This window comes from Drosophila obscura, unplaced genomic scaffold (genome assembly GCF_018151105.1).
Source record: "Drosophila obscura isolate BZ-5 IFL unplaced genomic scaffold, ASM1815110v1 contig_4, whole genome shotgun sequence".
Taxonomy (NCBI): domain Eukaryota; kingdom Metazoa; phylum Arthropoda; class Insecta; order Diptera; family Drosophilidae; genus Drosophila; species Drosophila obscura.
In genome coordinates this window covers 3919768-3933926 of record NW_024542828.1, presented here as the reverse complement: position 1 = coordinate 3933926, position 14159 = coordinate 3919768, and the positions used below count along the sequence as shown (strand labels likewise).

The 14159-nt window shown below is 43.3% G+C and overlaps 4 protein-coding genes across 8 annotated transcripts in view; 3 read left to right on the top strand and 1 right to left on the bottom strand.

The window, feature by feature from the left end:
- Positions 1 to 238: 238 nt before the first annotated feature.
- On the top strand, positions 239 to 1446 carry LOC111073221 (protein zerknuellt). Its single transcript, XM_022365434.2, has 3 exons — positions 239 to 307; positions 379 to 924; positions 1000 to 1446. Exons 1-3 carry the CDS (start codon positions 239 to 241, stop codon positions 1444 to 1446), a joined length of 1062 nt encoding a protein of 353 aa, XP_022221126.2.
- Positions 1447 to 6809: 5363 nt separating this feature from the next.
- Positions 6810 to 7699, top strand: LOC111074367 (tetratricopeptide repeat protein 12). Its single transcript, XM_022367120.2, has 4 exons — positions 6810 to 6913; positions 6967 to 7230; positions 7290 to 7412; positions 7492 to 7699. The coding sequence occupies exons 1-4, from the start codon at positions 6810 to 6812 to the stop codon at positions 7697 to 7699; spliced, it is 699 nt and encodes a 232-aa protein (XP_022222812.2).
- Positions 7700 to 9554: 1855 nt separating this feature from the next.
- On the bottom strand, positions 9555 to 10605 carry LOC111071111 (protein zerknuellt 2). The gene is made up of 2 exons (XM_022362266.2): positions 10517 to 10605; positions 9555 to 10443 (listed from the first exon to the last, which is right to left on the bottom strand). The coding sequence occupies exons 1-2, from the start codon at positions 10577 to 10579 to the stop codon at positions 9697 to 9699; spliced, it is 810 nt and encodes a 269-aa protein (XP_022217958.2). The 5' UTR covers positions 10580 to 10605; the 3' UTR covers positions 9555 to 9696.
- A 519-nt stretch (positions 10606 to 11124) lies between these two features.
- The window catches only part of LOC111071075 (homeotic protein proboscipedia), a 36317-nt gene continuing 33282 nt past the window's right edge, over positions 11125 to 14159 (top strand). For 4 of the 5 annotated variants that reach the window (XM_041595108.1, XM_041595107.1, XM_041595106.1 and 1 more), the window contains exon 1: positions 13506 to 14023. The gene's annotated coding sequence lies outside the window, so the exon portion shown is untranslated. Of the gene's footprint in view, positions 11143 to 13505; positions 14024 to 14159 lie in introns of those variants that run through there. The other variant, XM_041595105.1, reaches the window with a different exon arrangement.

The window sequence follows — 14159 nt, the reverse complement described above, 5'->3', positions numbered from 1 at the left end:
GTGCGCCGGCGGCGAGTGCGACGCGAGAGGAAGGCCAAAAAGGGGATTTATGACTCGCGGGCTTAGGCAAATTTTTTTCGCAACGGAACGCAACGAACCCTGACCTGGAGAGATGACCGATGCTCTACCTAGGCCTAGTAGAGTTCTATATAAAGAGAGAATGTTTGCATAGGGCAGCATATCATTCCACTGTGGACAGTCCCGTGTGCAACATCAGCAGCCCAAGAACCCGAAGATCATGTCATCCGTCATGCATTACTATCCAGTGCATCATGCAACAGCAACGCCAGTGGTTAAATACAGCGATGTAAGTAGTGCCTAACCCCTTTCCAACTAGAGCATTTAACTAATTGTAGTTCACTTTTTCTTTTCCCACAGTTGCTCTATGGACATCATCATTCGGCGAATCTGCAGCCAACTTCCCTGCAAAATTACACGCAGCACAGTGTCAGCAGCATACCGGAGCATCCATCGTTGCAGCAGCATCACCACCAGCAGCAGCAGCAGCAGCTCTCCTCCGATGAGAATCTGCCGTCGCAGTCCTCCAGCCAGGATATGCAGCGAGTGAAGCTGAAGCGTTCCAGGACGGCCTTTACCAGCGTCCAACTGGTGGAACTGGAGAACGAATTCAAGAGCAATATGTACCTCTACCGGACGCGTCGCATCGAGATTGCCCAGCGACTGTCCCTGTGCGAGCGACAGGTGAAGATTTGGTTCCAGAATCGACGCATGAAGTTCAAAAAGGACATCCAGGGACACCGGGAGGCCAAGGCGAGTGCAAAGCTCGCACAGCCGCAGGCGGAGCAGAGTGCACACCGTGGCATAGTGCAGCGATTGATGTCCTACTCGCAGGATCCCCGGGAAGCGGCTGCCAGTGCGACGGAGAAGCGTCCTGCTGTGGCAGCAGCGGCTCCTGTTCCTCCTGTGATTGCTGCTCCTCCAGTGATTGCTGCCCCACCAGTGGTGGCTGCCTCGTTCTATGTGCAACCGAAGTCCAAGCCACAAGCCATCGCAAATATCTCAACGAACAACAACAACAACAACAACAGCATGTGCTCCTCCGATCTCAGCGAGATTCTGGAACATCTCGCCCAGAGCACAGCGGTGCCAGCTGCAACTGTGGCCCCCTTGGGGGCAGCCATTGGCCAGGCCTCTGCAGCTTCTGGCGTGGCGTCTTCTGGTCACTATTCGTACAATGTGGACCTCGTCTTGCAGAGCATCAAACAGGATCTGGAGGCAGCTGCCCAGGCCTGGTCCAAGTCCAAGGCAGGGCCTGTCCTAGCCACTGCCCAATCCTGGCATCCCAGTGGCGGCGTCGGCCCCAGCAGTGTCCCGGTGAATCCCTCGATGAATCTGTCGTGGGGCGAGCCAGCGGCCAAGTCCAGAAAGCTGTCCATTTCCCACATCAATCCGTGTGTGGCTGGCGGCTACAACTATCAGAGCTAGGAACTGTAGCTACAAGTATACAAGTGTATCTGGTGTGTGTATCTTTAAGTACCTACTCTCAAGTATCTTTAGTATCTCTCTCTTAACTCTAAACGTCTTTGGCACTTAGACGCAAAATGCATTTGTCGCCCAACCCCCAAAAACTCAGTGACAAGCACAACTTTGATTATTTCTTTATTATTATTAAGGCTTTTTTTTGCATTTAAGATTATATTTTAATCACAAATTATGAATATTACTGTAACTAAAATATAATAGGTTGCCTACAAAAAAATCAAATATTTTCGTAGTTTTAATCATTCTGTTTAGATTTGAAGAAGGTGGGAAAAATTAAATATGTACGAATTTCAAGGGTAATATCTCTACTTTATCTAAAGAACATAATTATCTAGAGAGCAATACATAAATTTGTGTTTCGGATATGAAATGGGAAATAAATTGGGCAGAAAATAATTAGTTTAAAATAAAATAAAAATTCATCGTTTCAAATCTCTGTGTAAACTACTTTTATGTAGGAATAATAATAATAATATTATCAAAAATTTGCATTAATACGTAATTGTTGCTGTAGCAAATATTTTTTAATAATTAATCTAGAATTACAAAATAAACCTTTCTGTTATCATTTCCTGGAACAAGTCTTTCCTTATCATTCTGCCAGCATTCAGATATATTTTTTCCATCTCTGATACTTTTCCAAGCTAAACTTTTGTTACCAGCCCATAAACACCCATCAATCCTTTAAACAAACTGCTTAGCCCCCTCTCAAAAGTGAATACTTTTGCGTTTGTAACAGCAGGGCAGAAGAGAGTTAATTTTTAGCATTTAGTAGCAGCATTTTGTGTGCCAGTGTTTGGTTGTCTTTGGTTTCACTTTTGCAATTTAATGTCCCATTGCGGACGACTTGAGGTCAAGTCGAGGAATTTCCATTGTATTTGCCATCTATTAAGGTCGTTGAAAAGTGTCAACCGCATTAACTTGGACAGGTCCTTGGTGCTGGGATCCGGACCCTTGTTCGGTCCATGCTCACGTTGGTCATCTTCGGAGAAGGCTTCGAGGTGGTGTGTGTTACGATTTGATTTATGGATATTTAACCGCACACATTACTTGGACTCTTGGACCTTCTGGCGAGTCCGAGTGCGAGTGCTGCTGCTGGGCAGCGTCTTTCGGCGCGGAAATGCGACACTCAGCTTCAGCTTCAGCTCCAAGGAATTTCCACCACACATATACAAACAGTTTTCCAGCTGAAGTGACTCGCCTTTCTCCATTCTCCTTTTTGGGGGTTTGAGGACAGGACATCCCTTTTGGGCAGGGACATGCCTCGCCTCTGGTTGTGTGTGGCAAATTGCTTCCCCTGGGAGGAAATTGTCGCTGCCACTTGCCACACAGCGAAAGGCCAGGGAAAATAGTGCCAAAGAGTAACAGAAGAGTGTGGTGGCCATGTGGATTAGAGTGGGGGGCGGAACAGGGGGTGAGTGTGGAAGTGGAACCCTTGGAATTTTCATGCGCATTGTTGACATTTCCTGACATGTGGTCGGTCCGTTGCTCGGTTCTGCTTGGACTGGGGTGCATGTCCTCCACATGTTTTGAGGCTGAGACTGAGACGGAGACTCTCACTCTGCCATAATGAATATAGATGCGAGCCGTGGGCGTGGCTAATCGCTCGGCAATCGGGCCGCACACAGCAGCTAATCAAACTCAAATAAAAAGCAAAAACGGGGAAAATTACGCGAAATGCCAATGTAATAAACATGTCCAACAACACAGCACACAGCCACAGATTGTTTCTATTGTTCAGTTTGGAATGCCTATGCCTCCTCAATCATTCCGGCAACATTGCGGTTTTATTAGCCAACGACAGAGCCACAGTCGAGTGCCACAGCCACAGCCAGAGCCACAGTCGAGTGCCTGGAGGCCTGATGACAATGCCACTTGCCTTGGCCCGGTCATAACAATAAATTCTACGAGCATTGCCACAGCATAGCCACCTCCTCTTCCTCCTGCGCCAAAAAAAAAACATTTCAAATTGTTTCTTGTTAATTAAATTAAATATTCACTTGGCGGTTTCTCCGCCTCTACCCCTCTCTCTATTGCTGAACCACAGCGTTTTGTAATTAGATTGAATCTATAATTTTTATGGCTAATCGCCTTGAAGCTTTTCGCTCCTTTCTGGCTTCAGATGCTGCCTGGCCGCGCAATGAATTTTGAATTTGCGGCCAGGACATTCGCGGAATCCTTGGCGACAGCCGACCAAAATGTATTTTCTGTGCAAATGAAATGAGCTTTCGTTGAGGAATAGTTTGTGTCTTTAATTAACTGAGGGAAGCAGTGGAGAGAAGTACATTTAAAAAGTGTTTGCAAAAGGGGACATAAAACTGAGTTTATGAAAGATTGAAGCTTGAAAACTCAACTTAAAAACTTGTTTAGCTGCAACCAGTAAATTGTTTAAATATAATTGTAAATATCAAAGGCAGCTTTGCTAAATTTCCACATTTTTCATAATTTATAAGCCATGAAAATTCTATCAACCGAAAAGGTTATGGATAGAGCTCTATCTATCTCCAGCCCACAACCACACTCTCTTTCTCTCCCTCTCTCTCCCTCTCTCTCCCTCTTTATGTATTTTTAGTCAGAATTTGAATATTTTTGGGCAGAAATTTGAATATTTTTGGCACGTTTAAACGTTATGACATTTCACAGACGTGTCAGTCCCTCAACGCCAGTCGCTATGGCCAACACCTGTCGTATAAACAAATCGTGCAAAAAGCACAGAAAAAAAACTTTTTACTTTCCTTTCCATTTCCACATATGCCACGGGTTGTTGTCCTGCCGTGGCCTAGCCCATCCTATGCTGTCCCAAAAATAAAAAAAAGGTATATATATATATATATAGTGGCACAGCAGGCACAACAGCGGTAGAGCAGGGAAAAACTCTACTTATTTTGTATTCCATGGAAGATTGTGAATGCGTGAAAAAAATCACTTCAAAATTTGAATGCCAATTGCTGAAAAGGGGCGCCCAAAAAGTGTAAGTCTTGGGGCATACAATGGAAATTTTGTTGTGCCTTTCCATGAGTCATGGGGGGGTTTTGAGCCGTGAGGTTGTTGCAAGCATCTGTTGCTGTTATTTTGGATTTTAGAATACCCTTAAAGGGGGCATAGTATACTCATTCATTTAATATATGAACAGAAAAGAAGGAAGAAAAATATACTTGTACTTGTGTTCTTTGCCAATGAATATTATGGAGTATTGTAAGCTTCGGCTTGAGGAATTTATACTTACCTTTTAAGTTAAAAAATATATTATTTTGGGGCAAAGGATACTCCCAGCATATGGCAGTAGTAGATGCACAAATGTTGCCCCAAAACAAGGTGCCACACAATTTGATTCGACTTATTTCCATCTCCACTTCCATAGTACACTTTCCATACCCTACTCCCTACTCCCACCCCTAGACACTGGTATCCGTAGACCAATTTCATGGCTAATTCCCTCAACCCTCTCTCTATGTTTCATTCACCATCTGATGTGCAACATATGCAAGTGAACTCCCATATATACCAGCTAGGGGTGGGGGGGTTTCCATTCGTATTTATGGCCCGATGGCTGGTATATTTTTCATCGGTCTAAAACCCATAATTAAATTACGTGAAATTCATTTATAACAATTACGTCGAAATGGCAATCTATGCTGATGATGCCGCCACAGTACACACAGTGCCCGAGTCCAGTCTGCTCTTTGCTCTGCCACAAGGAACTGTGGAAAAACTTTTGCCTAAGCAACAGCAACAGCAACAGAAACAGAAACGAACGAATATTCGTGTGGCAGGAATAAAAAATGCTGTGCGTCATGTGAGCAATTTGGTGTCGTTGTCGTTTGTCCATTTGCCTGTGTGGCAGGCAGGCAATGGGTGCCACAACCAGTTCACTCGGCTCCTGGCTCACTGGCCCTCTCTCTCCTCCACCTCTTGCAGTTCTCCGTGTCTCTCCTTTGCAGTGCACTGCAATTATTTATTCCTGTGCATTTGGCTTCCCTCTTTCCGTTTCCTCTCCTTTTGCTTGCATGGCGCTTAAGCATGTCCATGTCCGGTTTTTGCTTGTGCGCGCGCGTGTGTGTGTGTGTGTGTGTCCCTGTGTCCGTATGGCTCCTAAATGCCTGGAACACACGACACAGACACATATCCGCCACCCATATGCCTCCTCACTCCTTTTTGTGGAGGAAAAGGCGGATCCAATGCAAGGTAATGTCCCCGCAACATGCACTTCTACACTGAGGCAAAAAATAAAGAAATTCGGTGAATTGTTGAGGTAGGAAATATATGGAATATAGGGATTAGAATATGAGCTAAATGGGAGCTCTAAATGGGTGCTCTATCTGTTGATTTATGTTCATAGAAAAATATAGAATGAAATGGATATTTTTTAAATATTTGATCGGATCTCTCAGTGTATAAAATATCAAGGGAAAAAGCGAGTGGAGAGCGCTGTTGAAGAACTGATGGCAGAGACGCTGGAGAAGGAGTCGAGGCAGATGGAGACCCGAAGTATGGGGACTTGAAAGAGGCTAACTGATGGAGACCCGAAGTGCTGGGTAAGTTGGCGTTGCTGTGCAGATCCAACGGAGTATGTTCGGGGGGTAGCTTCAGGTTTGCGCTCAGATTGCGGCTCTACTATTATTAGATGCCATTATGTTTTATAGTCTATAATTGATCCTTTGAGCCAAGCAACGCGCATGCACTTTGTGGTATGCATTTCTTTATCTTACAAATTATATGAGATTAAATGAAAAGTAATGTGAATGTGAATGTGAGTATGAGTATGAGTACTAGTATGAGTGCTGCACGAGTGTGTAGATGTGAGTGTAGTAATCATGCAAGCGGATCACGGCAAATGACGGGCAAAAATACACCCAAGTTGCGCTTTAATGTGATATGGTATTAGATATGTTGTATACTTAAGTAAATAGTTTATTAAAGTTTAGAAATTGAAAGAAAGTGGCGGAACTAAAGAGAGAGGATACCTTAAAGATTTCACAGTATAAATCTCCTTTGAAAATTCCCTTAAAGATCACCTTCTCGAAAGCAGCTCCCATCACATCTTTAATTTAATTACAATCCCATTATAATCACCTATCAAATACCCTCTAAATCATCGATACTATCGATATTATATGCACTGATTTCGTCAATAAACAGCGGCGACTATTGCCAGGGGCAACCAATACATTATTTGGTTGCCCTGCGATACGTTTGCCCAGCTGTACGAACCACAAAGTAAACAAAAACCTAACAAAGGCCACAAATCAAACACACAAATATTTACTCAAATCCTTTGGTCATTGGACATTTATAACTGGGGAAATATGTTTTCATTGCTGCACCCGCAAACGGATGAAAGTTTCCTGGATACGGAATCAACAGTTGAGGATGTCATACGATTGCTACAAAGTCTACAAAGGCCAAAGGAGTGAGTAATAGAATAGTATTCGTATAATTTAATTCCACAACATTTATTTACAGGGAAGCAGAAGAGCAGGAGGAAGCTGTTAAGGAAGATCTGAGTGCGGAAAGTGTCACTGAAGACAATTTTATGGTCACTGAGCGTCAGAAGCCTCTAGCGCCCAAGAAGGTTCCCATTCCCATATTGAAATCAAAGAAAAAGAAAGCAGATCCTACAGATGGGAATAGGGATCGCTTTACATTTATGCGGCAGGTGGATGTGGATCATGATGAGTCCTCCAAGGCGCGTCTGGAGCGTGAGCGAGTGGCTCAAAACTTTCGAAAGTGAGTATAAGCATTCAGTATATATCCCGGCTAATATATATCTCCCAACTAACCCTTAGATTGGGCAACTCTCAGTATCGTCAAGGCAACTACACGACTGCCCTGCGTATGTACAGCGAGGCCATGGAGAACATCAAGGACAGCCACATTCTCTACATAAATCGGGCACTTTGTTTCATTAAGTATTAAAAAAAAAGAACTTTAAATACCCCTTCGATCTTCCTCTATCCTTATAAATGTTCTTCTTTCTATAATCTGTAGACTTGGCAGTTTCAAGCGGGCCATTGTCGATTGTGACTTTGTTTTGAACAAATTGGATGAGAAGAATCTGAGGGCGTGGCTGTATCGGGCCATGGCCTACAAGGGTCTCAACGATGAGTCGAATTTTGAGAATTGTGTGAAATATGCCCGCAAATTTAATTCCAAGCAAATGGAGTTTATTGATGGATTCCTGGAAAAGTTAAAATGAAATTTTGTTGAGAATATAAATAGCGTGCTTGAAGGTGAATTCTTTCTGCCTGTTGATTGGATTAAACTATTGAAGAAATATATAGATAAAATTCCCCTCAAAATTAAGCTCATTACAAAGTTTATTTTCAATTTTAAAGCAGGACCGTGCCCCATTCCCTTTCTATGCATTGTGCAACCCCTTGGAATATTTCAAGTTTTGTTTACATATGACAGCAGGAATTTCATGTTTGGTAGCTCAACTCTTTCGATTCGATTCCATTCCATTCCAATGGCATTCAATCGAAGTCAGACGACAACGACGACGACGCCGACACACATCCTCTGCCACTGGCACCCCCTCCCAACACACTGTGTTGCTGCTCTCTGTTTCCTACCCTTCTCTGGATGAGGAAGGCAAACAATTCGATGGCGGTAATCAATCTTCCTTCACTCTCTGCCAGCTGACAGCTCCGTGGTGTAGAGTCAAATTGCGATCTTTGTTTGTGCCCCCGAGAACGGGATGGGTTACGGCCATGGCCAGGACGGAACAGTAGCAGCAGTGGCAGCAGCAGACCGTAGAACGGAGACCTGACACTCCAGCAATGGCAATGGCACTGGCAATGGTTGGGGGATGTTCATGGGGCCAGTGGGTGGGGCGGTGGGTGCTCCATTTATGCGTGTCAAAGGTTGCGTGGCATAGGCAGAGGGCGACAGATTGAAGCCCCCGGCGGGCTGGCAGGCTGGCAGGCGACACAAATGTTGTACTTGTCACGGTTGTTGCGGTAGTTGCATCTTGTACTTGGCAGCTTCGAAAGGGGTGGGGTGGAGGGAGACGCTAGGAGGTTGGGCCCCCCCCAAATGAGTCGTTACCCGCCTGAGTCGGCACAAAGTTCGGAGCTCTTATCCCACTCATTAATCCTTTCCATTTAACTCAATTATCTGATATTTTGTGGCACCATTTTTATTGCAAGTGAACAATGGGATAAGGTTAAATATATATAGAAATATGTTTAGTAGAGCCCATCAATCAATTGTTTATGGATATATATATTTTTCAGCAATTCATGGCAATGTTTTTCGATTGTAATTCAGTTTTGTTTTTCTGTTAACCAATCGACTGAAAATATATCAATTAGAAATACATTAAGCCACCAAAGCCAGATCAATGATAAGATCCAAAATAAATATCTGCTACTGAACATGTCATGAAAATAAATGTCTAAAAATATGTGCATGTTTTTTTTACAATATACTTTACACATGAAATATGTTCCAACAAAAAAACCCTGTCTATTTTTGTAGGCAATCTACAGATATATTTTTTTATGCACACAACTTTATTCATTTATCTACTCAAATATTCCCTGTTCAAGGCACAACTTTATCGATAATGAAATTCGACTAAGTTTTTATTATTGGCATAATCAAAATAACTAATAAAAAGACACGACGACTCTGACGACAGCTGACGATGAAATATGGTTCACAAAACATGGCCAAATCTAATATGATCTGAGGAACACTGCTCCTCCTCCTACTCCCACTGCTCCTTTGACATGTGACACACAATATCCGTGGACAGCAGCCAGCAGGAAAAGCCAAAGAAAATTTCAATATGCTGGAAATTACTTTATGATGTGATGACACCAATTTATCTAAGAGAACGAGAGAGTGAGAGAGAGAGAGAGAGAGGGGAATGGGTATGGGCATGTCCACCAAAATGTTGTGGCCAAATGGCTGCCATTTTGGCTTCATCCTTTTAACCAGCTAAAAGGAAACTGAGCTTATCAATTTGGCCAAGAAGTTTTGTTAGTTTAGGTGCCTGTTAAGCCCTTCAAAATTCTTTATTTTATTTGTTTATGGTTAAAGGAACAATTTTATTATAAATCTTAATGCAATTTCACCCCTCCTTACTTTTTGGCCTGGTCTATTATAAATATTTATGTACAACTTAAATAAGCAAAAAAAATTATATATATATATATATACATATATATATGTATATACAAATGTGTCTTAAAAGTCGATTAAGTTCTGTATGAAATCAAAGTCCACCTCCAAGGACTCCCCAGAAGAGGAACTATTTGAGTCCCAGCCCAGGTTTTGTGCCATAAACTGACCCTGGGCGTAAGCATCGGAGCTGGGCATCTGCAGATCTTGAGCGCTGCCAAAAGTTGACTCTGGCACAAACCAATTGCTGGGCCAATTTTGATTGAGTGGTGGCTCCATTTGGTGGATGGGAATCTCTGCGATCGGCAGGGCTGCAGGACAGAACTCCTGAAGGTAGTCATACGCCTGATAGGGTGGCGTTATGTGGCCTTGTTGCAGGGGCACGTCAGTGGGAGGCACTAGCTGTTGGGGTACTGCAGCAGGATGTTGTTGTGGCACACTCTCAACATTTGTGTTCACATATTGCAGCAGACGTTCCACAATGTGTTCGTGCTCCAAAAGATCGTCACTTTGTTGCATGTTGCACAACTTTGTGGGGGCCAGAACACCCTTGGTCACCTGCTTATTAGCCAACTTCTTGCTCTTCATGCGACGATTCTGGAACCAGATCTTCACCTGTCTTTCGGTCAGACTCAGTCGCTGGGAAATCTCAATGCGGCGTGTCCGTGACATATATTTATTCAAATGGAACTCGCGCTCCAACTCGAGCAGCTGATGGCTGGTGAAGGCGGTGCGAGATCTCTTGGTCTTCTCCATCGATTTGGTTGCAGCTAAGGGAACGGCCTCCATAGTCAACGATTCACTGGGAAACATCTGAAAGTTTAAGTAAAAAAATTATTGATTAATTTCCATGAAATATTTTGAATTTGTATCCTCTAAGACCTACCAGAAAATCACAGAGAGTTGAAGAGTTGTCAACAAAATAGTTTGTATTATTTGGGGAGAACATTTTCCTCGCTGGTTGCTTGTTGCTTGTGTTCGGTGACAGTTCAGTTTTTTAACTAAATGACTGAGAAGTTGTCTCATTTGCTTTTATACCAAACACCTCAGGTACCCCGCCCACACACACTGGACCGCGAATCGGATCGGATCGGTTATGTCCTGTCCCTCTACCTGTAGGGCGACGACGCCAGGGACTTTTGGGCAGCCGGCTGGTCTGCTCTCTGCTCTTTCTCCCTGTGCCTGGTCCTGGTCTGGACAGCGACTTATTGCAGTAGAATGTCGCGTCGTATCGGAATCAGACTCTCCTCAGCTAGCGACACTTTCCACGATGGCGTGAGTCCTGATTGCGTCGTTTGTGTCTAATGATGGATAGCATTGCTTCGAAACCTCGAATCCTATGGAAGATTGGGAGGCCTATGAAAATACAGTCAAATAAGGGAATATAAACGAATGTTCTATAAAATTCGATGCGGAATAGAAAGCGAATATTAACGGATATTCAAAATGTTTGCTTTCAGTTTAATCTACAGAGGGATACATTCCCAAAATCTGCCTCATCTTCTAGTAATGGTATTGTATGTATTAAAATCCCTTTTCAAAGTATTATTCCATCCATTAGGGCACTACTGAATTCTTATCAGTGTAGTAGGACTTTTGTAAGGTAGAAACCTCCCCTTAAAGTACAGCAAAACTTTTGCAAACAGGCCCATGTCCAAACCCCAAATTCCTCTTATCAGGTCAGGTAGCCATCCTATCTACCATGAACGAGAAAGATTTCGGTTTTCCCCGGGGTTTTCCAAGCGAGTTATGAATATCTGCGGGTTAAACTACCTGTTTAGCATAACGGTGCGAGCACACTGATCCTGGCCATAAAACGTGTGTCTCACTTCAAGCTAATCCAATCACCCGCTATAAAAACCTCTTTAGGGGCCCACAGCCGACATGTGCTACGTGCTGCATGCCGCAGATTTACAATCGTTCGGGCTTATGCAAAATCTAAGACGAGCTCTCTGGTTTAGAGAGCACTCGCTAGTAGTCCTGCGACAAGTAGTCCAATCTACAGGAGAATCTCATGAGTGATCAGGTGATCATGGAGGAAATCCTTAGCCCGTTTCTTAGCCGATGATCAGTGTGAAACTTTAGGCGAATCGAAAATCTTTAATGCCATATCTTTGTGGGATGTCTGAAAAATATTCCAGATAGCAAAATGAACATTCGTGAAATGCTATATCTTTATGCAGGAAGCTATTATTTATCGTTCTACCAAAGACATTTTGTTTTAATTTTCGTAGCTATGCATTTCTTGCTCAAATAAACCTCCTATATTTTTATTGGTTACGCCCAAAGAAGCAATGAATACTTTCACTTTTATAAGCCAAAAAGTCTATATATGAGACAAAATATGGCATATAAATTCCCAAAACTCCATATCCATTTAGGCCCCAATAAAAGCTGAGTCCTCCTCATGTAATACTCCGTGTAATTGTCTTATTTACACCTGTAATGATATACAATACATATTAATATCTACACATAATTACAATATTTTACAGTGCGGGCATGTAGGGGATTCTCTCTCCACTTCCCCACTCTCCCCTGATATACACTAAAAACAGAGCGTGAAAAAGAATGAGAGACAAGCGCGAAAAAAAAACCAAAATAAAATCGAGAAAACAAGCGAAGAAAAACGGTGAAAAGCGAAAGATTGACAACATGATGGTTAGACAAGAGAAGAAGCGGTGCCCAAAACAAAAAGAGCGATGAGCAAAGCGAAATGTCAAAAATACCCAAAAGCCAACAAAAAACGACAGTGCAAGAGAGTTAGATAGAGGGAGGGGGGGATGGAGGAGGCGAGAAAGAGAGAGAGGAGCTGCTATGCTTTTGCTGCGCTTTCTGCTGCCGATGCTTCTTTTACCGCTGCTTTGGCCTGCCACTGTCGCTGCCTCTGCTGCACCTCTTCTTTATCCCCTGTTTCTTCTGCCACTTCTTTGTGCCGTGCCCTTCTTCTTCTATTGCTGCTGCTGCTTCTGCTGCCGCGGAATGTGTAAATAACAAAAACGAAATAAATTCCGTCACAAGCAACACGTTCAAACTAAAAAGAAAAGAAAGAAAAAAATAAATAAAAACGCTCACAGCCACAAGCGAAAAAAAAACGCTCAAGAGCAGCCACACAAAAGATACAAAGATACAAAAATATATATGTGTGCCAGTTGACCAATCAGCGCGTTGCACACTTCCATGTGTGTGTGTGTATGCTCGTGCAGCGAACTCCACCCCCGGCGGCCAAGAGCGCATGCTCAAGTCCTGACTTGGATATGTGCCCCCGAAGCACACTCAAGTGCTGGTTGTTTCAGTGCGTTCGGTGTTATTGGATGGGTTGGTTGGTTGCTTGGTTGGCTGCTGCTGCTGCTCTCTCAAAGCTCTCGGGCCCACACGCGCACGAAGCAAGCCCCAAGATTCGCCAGTCGTTGGTCGTCCCCGTTCAATCGGTCTCCTTTCTCTCGCTCTCGAAGGTTCACACAAAGTCGCGACGGAGAAGCTAATGTTTATAACTATTCCACAATGAATTTTAGTAGTAAAAAAGTTATCAAATAGTTGGCTTACACTGTTAACTAGAACAAAACTCTTATCTGAGCCGCATCTTGGCCACCATTGGAACCAACCCCACCTGAAATAGCAACAACAACAACAATATCGAGAAACCGGTTACTGCGCACCTACCCAATGCCAGACAGAGACAGCTAGTGTGTGCGTATTTGAGTGAGAAAAGTGTCTCCACAAGTCTATGCGAGTGTGAGTGAGTGAGTGAATGAGTGTCACTGTGGCCATTGACGATCGAGGCGACCGACTCTCTCTCCAAGTAAAAAGAAAAAAACTCTTTACAGAGTGAAAAACCAACAAGCTCCGCATACGCATACGCACCGTGGGGCTGTTGGCTGCTGCTGTACTTTAACTGTGTGTTTTGGCCTATTCGCGTCGCCATGGCCGCCGCCATCGTCACCACCAGCAGTAGCAGAGGTGTGTGCAACCGAAACCGATACTAAACCCAAAACTGTCGTCGGTGGCAGCAGAACTTGGCGCTGCAGCGCTTGAGTACACAACGAACGGTCGGTCGGCCATACTATAATATTCCGGTGCTCCCATTTCCCCTTACCTTACCCTCTCGTGCTCGTTCTCGTCGCGGTTGTCGCCTCCATTTCGGACCTCACAGATAAGCCATATAGGCCCCGCCGCATGGGGGTCTATTGCACACAGAAGTTCTACAACTAAAAACCCGCATTGCAAAACTTGTGAAAAACAAAAGAGTTAAACTAAACAAATTGTGGTGCAAAAAGAGAAGAAAAGTGAAGTGAAAAATCCCAAGTGAAAAATAAAAATAAAAACCATTTTAGAATAGAACATAAAATATGGAATGGAATCAAACACTAAACAAAAATCTCTTATTGAAATGGTAGGTGAAAGTAAAATTAAAAATCATATTTATATCGTTTTGGAATTACAAAATCTGTTCAATAATAATACTTAGTATAGATATTAATGCCTGAATTTTCTAAGAAAATAATGTGTATTTTGATTGGTAAATATCT